The following is a 13745-nucleotide window of genomic DNA, read 5'->3' on the forward strand; positions in this document are numbered from 1 at the left end:
AGATCTGATATTCTGTGCAGCAAACAAATTATAATTCAATATTGACAGTGATGATGCCATGGCCTATTTTGAAATGAGGTATGCCTAACTTGGTGATTGAGGGTATTAAACATTTTCAACGTTTTTGAGACAATGTGTGGGAAAAGGCAGGCGTTACAAGTTTTAAAATGTTTTGCTTCGCTGTGAAGTCTTGAGTTGTTCAGGGACGTGTGATGTCAGAATTACAGAATTCAACCTAGCAATAGACTGGTCATAACTTATGGAGGTCTAATTTATGAAGATAACTTATAGATAGAACCTGCTCTTACCATGACTAACAGTTGTCCTAATCTTCTCCTCATCTTCTTCATCTTTAATGTTGACATTCAGCTCCAGTGTTTGACTGCAGTCCTCCAGCTTCACTGATGCCATCTCTGGATCCTGCAGTGCAAACTGGGCTCCACTGTCACAATCAGGACCCAGTGACTGTAGGTTTGGACTCAGTGTGGAAGGAGAGTGGCAGGCTGGGTTTGTCCTCACTGTTGATGTTACCGGCCTCAGACTTAATCTGAGTCGGCCTGTAGTAATAAAGACAAACAGACACAAAAGTTATTTTCTTGACAGTTCTGGCACATTTTTTTTTATTGTTCTTGTTCAATATCTAATTTCAGTAGATCAGGTAGCTAATCCTTGACAAAACATTCATTCACATTAGACACAAAGTACACATTTTAAATTACACAACATAAGAGCACTTAATCTATAGTAGATTTCCTAAATTCACATAAATGCATAAATGACTCAAAAACCATTTAGTACAAGGTTGCAGTATGTTTCAGGCAGCACTATGTACTATTTTCCTGAATAACCTTGTCTCTTACTACGGGACCAATCATGGAAGCTCCATCAGTCTGCACTGTAGTTCCACCAGTCTGTCTTACAGCCTCTGCATATGATACATCATGACGGATTCTATATCTCTGAGCATCTCTCTGCACCTGGCATCCACCAAATGCTGCTCTGTGTGTCCTCCACACAATTGCAACACTTAACCGTCACATTGCTCCAACATTCACCGTAATCATGTTCCCCACCACACTTGGCACATCTTTTCACTCAACAGCTACATGTCCCATTCTTTGGCATTTAAAAACACTGTGATGATTCACTGTTGCTGCTCCAGTTTCAACTGTTCTGTTATGGAACCCTGACCTGTTCACCGGACGTGCTACCTGTCCCAGACCTGCTGTTTTCAACTCTCTAGAGACAGCAGGAGCGGTAGAGATACTCTCAATGATCGGCTATGAAAAGCCAACTGACATCTACTCCTGATGGGCTGACCTGTTGCACCCTCGACAACCACTGTGATTATTATTTGACCCTGCTGGTCATCTATGAACATTTGAACATCTTGGCCATGTTCTGTTATAATCTCCACCCAGCACAACCAGAAGAGAACTGGCCACCACTCATAGCCTGGTTCCTCTCAAGGTTTCTTCCTAGGTTCTGGCCTTTCTAAGGAGTTTTCCCTAGCCACTTAGCTACTACACCTGCATTGCTTGCTCTTTGGGGTTTTAGGCTGTGTTTCTGTACAGCACTTTGTGACATCAGCTGATGTCAGAAGGGCTTTATAAATACATTTAATTAATAGTTGATTGATGAGGCTGGGTCAAAGTCTCTGACATGGAAGCTAAGGAATCCTATTCTGTACTTTTCCAGACAAAACCTTCTCAAACCTCAACAGCACCGATAAGCTTTCACTTCTTTAACCCTCTTCCTACTGATCAACCTTTAGGCTTCAACCACTGTCTCCTTCACATGTTCTTTAACAATATCATCCATGGACATAGATATTGGGACCTCAGAGATTACTCCCTTCAATTTAGCATAAGCTCCAGGGTCATGGCTTCTGAGCTTCGTCCCATTATGATTTTCCAATTGAAGAATCTTCCCTTGCTGAACCTGACTAGCACAAGATATTAACAATCTACCATTTTTTATTCCACGTTTATTTAACCAGGTAGGCTAGTTCAGAACAAGTTCTCATTTACACGGATGCAGCCCAGTTTAACTTCACCTCTCTTTTTATGGCCTTGGTTAATCAGATAGGGTGTAAATGAGGCCCTGTGGTCTCCTCAAACACCATCCCAACTTTCCACTGTGACACATTATTACTCTAGCTCCCTACCTTGGGCCTCTTTAGAGTTTCTATACTACATGCACCTCTGCTTCCAGTACCATTATCTCTGTTCTTCCTATGTCTTTCCACTACAGACCATTCACATACTAGGCCCTCATCCTCCCACTCCATATCAGAAATGTCCCCCAAATTTGTCGCATTCCAGCACAGCTGTTGCTTCTCAAACTCTCTCTCCATTTCCATTGTTTCAGGAGTGTCAAACTCATCCCATTGAGGGCCGAGCCTCCCAGGTTTTCGTTTCTTCATTTCAATTAAAACCTAGACAATCAGGTGAGGGGAGTTCCTTTCTAATTAGTGACCTTAATTCATTAATCAAGTACAAGGGTGGAGCGAAAACCCGCAGACACTTGGTCCTCCATGGAATGAGTTTGATACGTGCTCTGATTCATCCGCATTAATCGACGCCATTCCATGCAGTTGGCCTCTCTCTCCAAATGGTGAAGGATATCTTCAGTTAGCTTCCCTCTATTTTGACACTCCATTACACAGCCTCGTGTCGCCATTTCACCACGAGCAATCTCCTAGAAAGACGACCGAAACCGTTGAAGCCGCCATTTGACGAGCCTCGTCCGAATATTCCTGATCTCGCGAGCTTACATGAACGAAACAGTGTATGTAAACTCGCGAGATCAGGATGGTTGGGACGAGGCTATTTACCAACTCATAAACATTTTACACAAAACCAAGAACATGTAAAAACGAACTCAAATAAGTGGAATCTTTATGAAATTACTTTGACGAAATTATGTACATACAACTCAGACAAACCCAAAGTCTAGCTACGTGACTTGTAAAATCGTTTATAATCACGTTCTTCACTCACTCGGTTTGACCCCAAAACAACACATATAATTAAAACCTTTACCAAACGTGATAATACCTTGACGGATTTGTTACCTAGCATATTATATATTCTTCGACGTTAGAAAGTTTAAACGTGCTATTACATACCTACAATAATACAGTTGAAACGGACACAACCACTAACGACATAACACAGTTCTGTCGTTTTCTACCCGGAACTTCCTGTTCCCCACGACGATAGTGCCACAGCGTCATCTTCTTCTCTGGTATACTGACATTTACACAAATATAACGTGTCTGCCTCCACCTACTGTACGGTTAGTAAACTGTAGAAAGAAATACATGTCCATTGCGGAAGCAACGACATCAAAACAAAATACATAAATAGATCAATAAAAACATCCCACTCCTTCAGTCACAGTCCTATTCAAATCACATCCCTACACAGTCTCATGGGCCTCGTAGGGAGGAACATCTTCAGTCACAGTCCTATTCAAATCACATCCCTACACAGTCTCATGGGCCTCGTGGGGAGGAATATCTTCAGTCACAGTCCTATTCAATTCACATCTCTACACAGTCTCATGGGCCTCATAGGGAGGAATATCTTCAGTCACAGTCCTATTCAAATCACATCCCTACACAGTCTCATGGGCCTCGTAGGGAGGAACATCTTCAGTCACAGTCCTATTCAAATCACATCCCTACACAGTCTCATGGGCCTCGTAGGGAGGAACATCTTCAGTCACAGTCCTATTCAAATCACATCCCTACACAGTCTCATGGGCCTCGTAGGGAGGAACATCTTCAGTCAGTATTCCCTGCAATCAGTGGTGTAAAGTACTTAAGTACAAATATTTTAAGTACTGCATAAGTAGTTTTTTGGGGTATCTGTACTTTACTTTTGATATTTTTGACAACTTCTACTTTTACTCCACTACATTCCCAAAGAAAATAATGTACTTTCTACTCCATACATTTTCCCTGACACCCAAAAGTACTCGTTACATTTTGAATGATTAGCAGGACAGGAAAATTGTTAAATTCACACATCCCTACTGCATCTGATCTGGCGGACTCACTAAACACAAATGCTTTGTTTGTAAATGATGGGTGTGATCTTAAATTCAATCTGGAGTGCCAGAGTGGCCTTGGGCGTTCGTAAATTCAGAGCGTTGTCAGATTGTCAGTTCGTATTGCTCTCGAAGCGTTATTTATTACATTATTTATACTTTTACTTTTGATACATAAGTATATTTTAGCAATTACATTTACTTTTGATACTTATGTATATGTTAAACCAAATACTTTTAGACTTTTACTCAAGTAGTATTTAACTGGGTGGCTTTCACTTTTACCTTGATAGGAAAGGACTCAAGTATCTTTACTTTTACTCAAGTATGACAATTGGGTACTTTTTCCACCACTGCCTGCAATGCTTCCAATGTTAATTCCTGAACTCCCAAAAACCTTTCAGCCGCAAATACAATTCATCTTTACAATCGGTATCCTTCAACTGGTGAACGACGTCAGGAATCTCAACAGGTTGCGGGGCATCCACTGCCATAGCTTCCTCAGCACCAATCGCTCTTTCAACTATTTCCCGCGCCTCCCAGTAGGAGAACTCCTGTACAGTTTATTGATGTGGATGTTCCCTGATATAAGAAAAATGGATACATGCCATTGGTCAGTTCCGGTGTTATGAAACTGATGGAGACTATTTGGTAAAAAAAAATAGAAGTATTTATTTAACTAGGCACATAGCAAACATAACAGGTTAGGATAATTAAAGTGGCAGGTTAGGATAATTAGCGTGGCAGGTTAGGATAATTAAAGTGGCAGGTTAGGATCATTAAAGGGGCAGGTTAGGATAATTAAAGGGGCAGGTTAGGATAATTAAAGTGGCAGGTTAGGTGAATTAGCGTGGCAGTTTAGGAGACTGAGGTTAAGGTTAGGAAAAGGGTGAGGGTTAGGGATTTGTTTACCATGCAAGTTTGGATAACTAACGTGGCGGTTAGGAGACTGAGATTAAGGTTAGGAAAAGGGTTAGGCTTAGCTACAATGCTACATTTGTCAACAACTGTTGTCCCCAACGCAAAAGAAACGGCCATGGACCAATGGGAAGCATCAATTGGTGTAAACTTGATATCATGAAACAGAGCTCCTCAGACCCCTTGTGAGACCATATGCTGACACATGCACATTTGTGGCCTGCTGGAGGTCATTTTGCAGGGCTCTGGCAGTGCTCCTCCTTGCACAAAGGCGGAGGTAGCGGTCCTGCTGCTGGGTTGTTGCCCTCCTACGGCCTCCTCCACGTCTCCTGATGTACTGGCCTGTCTCCTGGTAGCGCCTCCATGCTCTGGACACTACGCTGACAGACACAGCAAACCTTCTTGCCACAGCTCGCATTGATGTGCCATCCTGGATGAGCTGCACTACCTGAGCCACTTGTGTGGGTTGTAGACTCCGTCTCATGCTACCACTAGAGTGAAAGCACCGCCAGCATTCAAAAGTGACCAAAACATCAGCCAGGAAGCATAGGAACTGAGAAGTGGTCTGTGGTCACCACCTGCAGAACCACTCCTTTATTGGGGGTGTCTTGCTAATTGCCTATAATTTCCACCTTTTGTCTATTCCATTTGCACAACAGCATGTGAAATTTATTGTCAATCAGTGTTGCTTCCTAAGTGGACAGTTTGATTTCACAGAAGTGTGATTGACTTGGAGTTACATTGTGTTGTTTAAGTGTTCCCTTTATTTTTTTGAGCAGTGTAGTATGATATGCTATGTTATTATGGTTACATAAGACAGATGGTTACGTAAAACTTATTATGGCTGAGATCCCGCTAACGGGATCGATATGACAACAGCCAGTGAAAGTGCAGTGCGCCAAATTCAAAACAGCAGAAATCTCATAATTAACATTCCTCAGACATACAAGTATTTCATACCATTTTAAAGATACACTTCTTGTTAATCCCACCACAGTGTCCAATTTCAAATAGGCTTTACAGCAAAGCACCACAAACGATTATGTTAGTGTTACGGATGTGAAATGGCTAGCTAGTTAGCGGTGGTGCGCGCTAGCAGCCTGTCAGTCGGTTACGTCACTTGCTCTGAAACCTAGAAGTAGTGGTTCCCCTTGCTCTGCAAGGGCCGCAGCTTTTGTGGAGCGATGGGTAACGATGCTTCGTGGGTGACTGTTGTTGATGTGTGCAGAGGGTCCCTGGTTCGCGCCCGGGTTGGGGCGAGGGGACGGTCAGTTATACTGTTACATTAGGTCAGAGCCAAGTCACAGAAAAACACAGCCATTTTTCCAGCCAAAGAGAGTAGTCACAAAAAGCAGAAATAGAGACATAATGAATCACTAACCTTTGATGATCTTCATCAGATGACACTCATATGACTTCATGTAACACAATACATGTATGTTTTGTTTGATAAAGTTCATATTTATATTAAAAAATCTGAGTTTACATTGGCGCTTTATGTTCAGTAGTTCCAAAAACAAAACATTCGGTGATTTTGCAGAGAGTCACATCAATTTACAGAAATACTCATTATAAATGTTGATGAAAATACAAGTGTTATGCATGGAACTTTAGATACACTTCTCCTTAATGCAACCGCTGTGTCAGATTTCAAAAAGCTTTACGGAAAAAGCAAACCATGCAATAATCTGAGTACGGCGCTCAGAGCCAAAACCAGCCAAAAAGATATCCGCCATATTGTGCAGTCAACAGAAGTCAGAAATAACATTATAAATATTCACTTACCTTTGATGATCTTCATCAGAATGCACTCCCAGGAATCCCAGTTCCACAATAAATGTTTGTTTTGTTCGATAATGTCCATCATTTATGTCCAAATAGCTTCTTTTGTTAGCGCGTTTGGTAAACAAATCAAAACTCACGAAGCGCGTTCACTAGTTGCAGACGAAATGTCAAAAAGTTCCGTTACAGTCCGTAGAAACATGTCAAACGATGTATAGAATCAATCTTTAGGATGTTTTTTTATCATAAATCTTCAATAATGTTCCAACCGGAGAATTCCTTTGTCTGTAGAAAAGCAATGGAACGCGAGGTCGCTCTCACGTGAACGAGCGTCACGAGCGCGTGGCTCTCTGGCAGACCTCTGACTCATTCCACTCTCATTCAGCCAACCTTCACAGCAGAAGCCTGAAACAACATTCTAAAGACTGTTGACATCTTGTGGAAGCCTTAGGAAGTGCAACATGACCAATATCCCACTGTATCTTCAATAGGGGCTGAGTTGAAAAACGACCAACCTCAGATTTCCCACTTCCTGGTTGGATTTTTTCTCAGGTTTTTGCCTGCCATATGACTTCTGTTATACTCACAGACATCATTCAAACAGTTTTAGAAACTTCAGAGTGTTTTCTATCCAACTATACTAATAATATGCATATATTAGCAACTAGGACTGAGTAGGAGGCAGTTTACTCTGGGCACCTTATTCATGTAAGCTACTCAATACTGCCCCAAGCCATAACAAGTTAATAAATGGAATTTGGTGGTGCTGTACTCTAACAGCGAGCTGAGCCAGTTGAAGGTATTGTCACCAGGGATATATTGTTGGTGACTGTGTGCTCCTGAAGTACTGTGTCCCTGTGTGCTCCTTCATTAGTTTTGTGGTTTTTATTAATTTATTTCTGGTACTCTCCTACCTGAGAGGCATGAGGCCTGTGTGGAGTTGTACTGTTAAAATCATCCCAGTGTGGAGATGAAACACCTGCGTTACAAAGCCACATGCTCTGTCCTCTCTGCTCTACCTAGGTGTTTTAATGTGGGTAATACAAAGATAATACTAATACAGAGATAACCACTGCTCTTCCTAGGTGTTTTAATGTGGATAATACTAATACAGAGAACCATTGGACATGCATTTTCCATTATGTCATTGTGTTTACCATTTCAGAAACGTACATCTGTAGTTTAAAGCATATGCAGGGCATTATATAAGAGCCCTTGACTTTTTCCACATTTTGTTAAGTTACAGCCTTATTCGAAAATTTATTAAATGCATTTTTTACCCCTCATCAATATACACACAATACCCCATAATGACAAAGCAAATGTTTTAGCAAATTTATAAAAATAAAAAAATATATAAAAAAATATTAAAAGTATTCAGACCCTTTGCTCTCAGACTCAAAAGTGAGCTCAAGTGCATCCTGTTTCCATTGATCATCCTTGAGATGTTTCTACAACTTGACTGGAATCCACCTGTGGTAAATTCAAATGATTGGAACAGGAACACACCTGTCTATATAAGGTCCCACAGTTGACAGTACATGTCAGAGCAAAAACCAAGCAATGAGGTCAAAGAAATTGTCCGTCGAGCTCCGAGACAGGTTTGTGGCGAGGCACAGATCTGGGGAAGAGTCCAAAAACATTTCTCAAATCTCTGTTGGCCGGACTCCCTGCTTCTGCCGTCAAACTCCTGCCCCACATTGGGCGCAAACCTTTTAACGTCTCACGAGTGGCGCAGCTGTCTAAGAAACTGCATCTCAGTGCAAGAGACAGTCCATGGCTCGAATCCAGGCAGAATCACATCCGGCTGTGATTGTGAGTCCCATAGGGAAGCGCACAATTGGCCCAGCATCGTCCGGGTTTGGCCAGGGTTGGCTGTCATTGTAAATAAGAATTTGTTCTTAACTGACTTGACTAGTTTAATAATGATTAAATTAAAAAGTGGGATGCATGCCAGCAAAGCCACTACACAACACAATACTAAACAATACATTAATTGCACAATAACGGTGCCCACAAACTGCTAGGTCCCACATAAAGCTGACCCAACAACTTACCACTGCTACACCTGGCTATCAACAGAGCCTTGTCTGGCATCGAAAAGTTCATTCAGCCTCATTTACTGCTTTAAAAAAAAACATGGCTGGCTTACTTAAACAAATGTGATTTCTACTGACAATTGAGATGTACAAACTATGGCATAAGGGGACGAAAAGCGGATAAGAGGCCATCTGTAATTTCGATTAAGACATTAATGAGCGAGCTAGGACGGACACTCAATATAACTATTGTACAGCCCTTTTGAAATGCAAAGAAACAGAATTCAGAACATGGGTCGTTCTTACAGTGCATTGTACACCAAGTCAGAACCGTAGGATAAATAAAGGGGCATATAAGCAGACATTGAAAACCCTTACAATATTCAATGATTATATTCCTATAAAACAGGTTATAGGCTACATGTGAACCACCAAGTCAGAACAGTGGGCAAAATTAATAGGTGAAAATAGACCAAATTATTATTGTGAGGCACATGGGCTACTAACATCTTACTACATTTACATTTAAGTCATTTAGCAGACGCTCTTATCCAGAGCGACTTACAAATTGGTGCATTCACCTTATACTACACAACATACACAACATACACTTAGTATTACTTTCTTAGCTACAGTATACACATCTCCCTGGCATGTTACATCATTTATGCAACAGCAGACAAGACATTTTTTGACTCACCTTGTTGTGTTGTGCTCACTTGAACAGGAAGGTGGCACGGCAGTCCTTCGTGGGCATATTTTGTCATCAAACTTTGTCATCAAAGTCTGGCATTCTCTGGATTTATGGTGCTTTCAAGACAATTAGGAACTCAGCAAAAAAAAAATATGACGTCAGTGATCTTCAGTTCGTAGCTGTAGAAAGAGGCCCGAGTTCCCAATTCACAATTCCGAGTTGAATGAAAGTTCAAAACCTATTTTCCCAGTCGTAGCTTGTTTTTCCCCCGAGTTCCCAGTTGTATTGAACTCACTCAAGTCAGATGTTGCAGTACCGAGTTAAGATGTTTTGAGCGCGGCACAAATCAAGCTTTATTGACAGCATGGCCAATGTTGAACGTTTACAATTTTAAACTAGGAAAAGAGTCCCTTCATCTTAGACTTGAGACCACAGAGCCACTCCAATGAATTGCAGGCTAATGATTGCTTTGCAATGCTTGCAGTTAGCCACTGATTCCTTCCAAACCACTCATTGTTGAATTTGCAATTTGTTGTGTAATGTTTATGTCCAATGGCCGATGAGCACCGATACGTTTTATCTATAATTTCTCATTATTTCTCTTCATATGACAAAGATTAAAAAGGATTTGGCAGTAGATTGTCGACTTGATTCTTGATGATGATTGCTAGCTCAGATTTTGAAAGTATGATGTTGACATGATCAGTCCAATCAAAGCGACTGTAGATATAACATGATTTGATGTTATTTTATCTGTGGACAATGGCCTTGAGCCTTCTTGGATGGGCACTTCTAATGTAACTCTATGGCAGCACCCAAGCGGCTTGAATTTTAAGTTCTACCCTTAGACTTGGCAGTGACGTATTGTCCCCATGAATGACAGAACACTGAGCCAATCACGGCACAACGCTCCATATTTTCTGCTGGCCTCCACAGAAGGCACTGAGCAAGGCTGAAAGACATGCATTTTGGAGCTGCCTAACTCAAGAAAACAAAAAAGAGACCATTTTTGTATGTGGCTTTATTAATAACTCAATTATAAATGTTTTTTTACATTGTTTGCAAACAGATCATTTTTTTCACACTTTTTTAGCGCTAAAACTGTGGGGCTCAAAACAGGTGGCTCACCTGCCCTGAATGATGGGTCGCCACTGAACTTATCTAGAACACTGCAGTCGAGTCTGGGTGTTTAACCTTCCCAAGTTCCCCCATGTCACCCTGCTCCTCCGTACATTCCACTGGCTTCCAGCCGAAGCTCACATCCACTACAAGACAATGGTGTTTACTTACGGTGCAGCAAGAGGAACTGCCCCATCTCTACCTTCAGGCTATGCTCAAACCCTGTATCCCAACCCGAGCACTCAGTTCTGCCACCTCTGGTCTCATGGCCGTCCCACTGCTACAGGAGGTCAAGCTCCCTCTCAGCCCAGTCAAAGCACTTCTCTGTCCTGGCACCCCAATGGTGGCACCAGCTTCCCTCTGATGCTAGGACAGCATAGTCCCTGCCCATCTGACCGAAAAGGTCTGAAACCCTACGTCTTTAAAGAGTAACCCCCCCCCCCCCCCCCCCCCAAATACAAATAATAATAATAATGTGACACTGACAAATTGAGGAGAAATGTATTTACTGTGATATGTGGTTGTCTCACCTGGCTATCTTAAGATGAATGTACTTAATGTGCTGGTGACATCACAGGGTCAGAGAGAACTCCTGACTGTAGTCATACAAAAACACTCCAGGCACTCAGCCCATAAGAACCATTCATACTGTCAGATCTAATATGAAGAACTGAATACAACCATAAGAACCATTCATACTGTCAGATCTAAGATGAAGAACTGAATACAACCACAAGAACCAATCATACTGTCAGATCTAATATGAAGAACTGAATACGAAAGAGAAGAAGAGGTTGACCAGTACATAGTCATGTAACTTTATTTTTCATTGGCAGATCAATCAAGTTTGCTTCAATGCAGTTATCCAAACACATTCATGATCAGTAACTAAAATAACTCATGTAGCTTTAAAGACAATTAATAAACACATGTATTCATTTCATAAACTGTGTATCATTAAATAAAGTTGTAAAACAATCCCCCCCAAACTAATGGTGAAAAGTGATCATCACACCATCTCTATCTGATACATGTCAGGGGTGGAAGGTAGCCTAGTGGTTAGAGCGTTGGGCCAGTAACCAAAAGGTTGCTAGATCGAATCCCCGAGCTGACAAGGTAAAAATCTGAACCCACTGTTCCTTGGCCACCATTGTAAATAAGAATTGGTTCTTAACTGACTTGCCTAGTTAAACAAAGGTTCAACAAAAACAATTAAAAAGTGTATACTAGCTACTTCCCACAGAATACTGCAGAGGGACAACCTGGTCTCAGAGCAAAACGTTTTATATTATACAAAAAACATCAGTGCCACTCCATTTAGTATGTTTGGCAGGACCTCTTCACCTGCAGGATTGTCTGGGAGGGGGGTGAGTAGTATTTATGTCTGTAATAAAGACCTTTTGTGGGGAAAAACTCATGCTGATTGGCTGGGCTTGGCTCCCAAGTGGGCTTATGCCCTCCAAAGTCCCACCCAAGCCTGAGCCCCTGCCCAGTCATGTGAAATCCATAGATTAGGGCCTCATTTATTTCAATTGACTGATATCCTTATACGAACTGTAAATCTTTGAAATTGTTGCATTTAGATTGTTGTTCAGTATAATACAGTATAATAAATAGACTTGTAGGACATATCAGATGTTAAGAATTACAATTCATATGTTATGTTACGCATTGCTATTCATACAATATGTTACAAACTTGTAATATGTATGATATGTTACGAATTCCAATTTGTTGTTGCTAACGTTAGCTAGGTTAGGGGTGAGGGGTTTAAGGTAGAGTTAAATGGGTTTAGGGGAAAGGTTAGCTAACATGCTAAGTAGTTGCATGCTAAGCTAACATGCTAACATAGCTAAAAATTAGTAAGAAGTTGCAAAGTTGCTAGTTAGCTAAATTGCTAAAGTCGTCATTGATGAGATTCAAACACGCAGCCTTTGGCTAGACGTCTATAGTCTTTGGTGTGTTAAGTTGCTATGGTGAGTGAAACTCACCCAAAAGTCAGAGCAGATATACAGTGAGGGAAAAAAGTATTTGATCCCCTGCTGATTTTGTACGTTTGCCCACTGACAAAGAAATGATCAGTCTATAATTTTAATGGTAGGTTTATTTGAACAGTGAGAGACAGAATATCAACAAAAAAATCCAGAAAAACGCATGTCAAAAATGTTATGAATTGATTTGCATTTTAATGAGGGAAATAAGTATTTGACCCCTCTGCAAAACATGACTTAGTACTTGGTGGCAAAACCCTTGTTGGCAATCACAGAGGTCAGACGTTTCTTGTAGTTGGCCACCAGGTTTGCACACATCTCAGGAGGGATTTTGTCCCACTCCTCTTTGCAGATCTTCTTCAAGTCATTAAGGTTTCGAGGCTGACGTTTGGCAACTCGAACCTTCAGCTCCCTCCACAGATTTTCTATGGGATTAAGGTTTGGAGACTGGCTAGGCCACTCCAGGACCTTAATGTGCTTCTTCTTGAGCCACTCCTTTGTTGCCTTGGCTGTGTGTTTTGGGTCATTGTCATGCTGGAATACCCATCCACGACCCATTTTCAATACCCTGGCTGAGGGAAGGAGGTTTTCACCCAAGATTTGACGGTACATGGCCCCGTCCATCGTCCCTTTGATGCGGTGAAGTTGTCCTGTCCCTTTAGCAGAAAAACACCCCCAAAGCATAATGTTTCCACCTCCATGTTTGACGGTGGGGATGGTTTCTTGGGGTCATAGGCAGCATTCCTCCTCCTCCAAACACGGCAAGTTGGGTTGATGCCAAAGAACTCCATTTTGGTCTCATCTGACCACAACACGTTCACCCAGTTGTCCTCTGAATCATTCAGATGTTCATTGGCAAACTTCAGACGGGCATGTATATGTGCTTTCTTGAGCAGGGGGACCTTGCGGGCGCTGCAGGATTTCAGTCCTTCACGGCATAGTGTGTTACCAATTGTTTTCTTGATGACTATGGTCCCAGCTGCCTTGAGATCATTGACAAGATCCTCCTGTGTAGTTCTGGGCTGATTCCTCATCGTTCTCATGATCATTGCAACTCCACGAGGTGAGATCTTGCATGGAGCCCCAGGCTGAGGGAGATTGACAGCTCTTTTGTGTTTCTTCCATTTGCGAATAATCACAGAAACT

The 13745-nt window shown here is 41.6% G+C and overlaps 3 protein-coding genes across 6 annotated transcripts in view; 1 reads left to right on the forward strand and 2 right to left on the reverse strand.

Annotated features, from left to right (window-relative positions):
• The window catches only part of LOC139533073 (zinc finger protein 135-like), a 165486-nt gene extending 162239 nt beyond the window's left edge, over positions 1 to 3247 (reverse strand). The window contains exons 1-2 of one of the 3 annotated variants that reach the window (XM_071331307.1): positions 2479 to 3220; positions 309 to 557 (exon numbers count right to left, since the gene is read on the reverse strand). In XM_071331307.1, coding sequence (XP_071187408.1) covers positions 309 to 411 — 103 coding nt within the window. In that variant the 5' untranslated portion in view covers positions 412 to 557; positions 2479 to 3220. Of the gene's footprint in view, positions 1 to 308; positions 558 to 2478 lie in introns of all 3 variants that reach the window. The other 2 variants (XM_071331304.1, XM_071331303.1) reach the window with 2 other exon arrangements.
• LOC139533057 (zinc finger protein 135-like) overlaps positions 1 to 13745 on the forward strand; it is a 545377-nt gene that overhangs the window by 176088 nt on the left and 355544 nt on the right. The window lies entirely within an intron of this gene.
• Positions 1 to 13745, reverse strand: part of LOC139533071 (zinc finger protein 135-like) — a 48459-nt gene that overhangs the window by 8512 nt on the left and 26202 nt on the right. The window lies entirely within an intron of this gene.

Source organism: Salvelinus alpinus, chromosome 10 (genome assembly GCF_045679555.1).
Source record: "Salvelinus alpinus chromosome 10, SLU_Salpinus.1, whole genome shotgun sequence".
Taxonomy (NCBI): domain Eukaryota; kingdom Metazoa; phylum Chordata; class Actinopteri; order Salmoniformes; family Salmonidae; genus Salvelinus; species Salvelinus alpinus.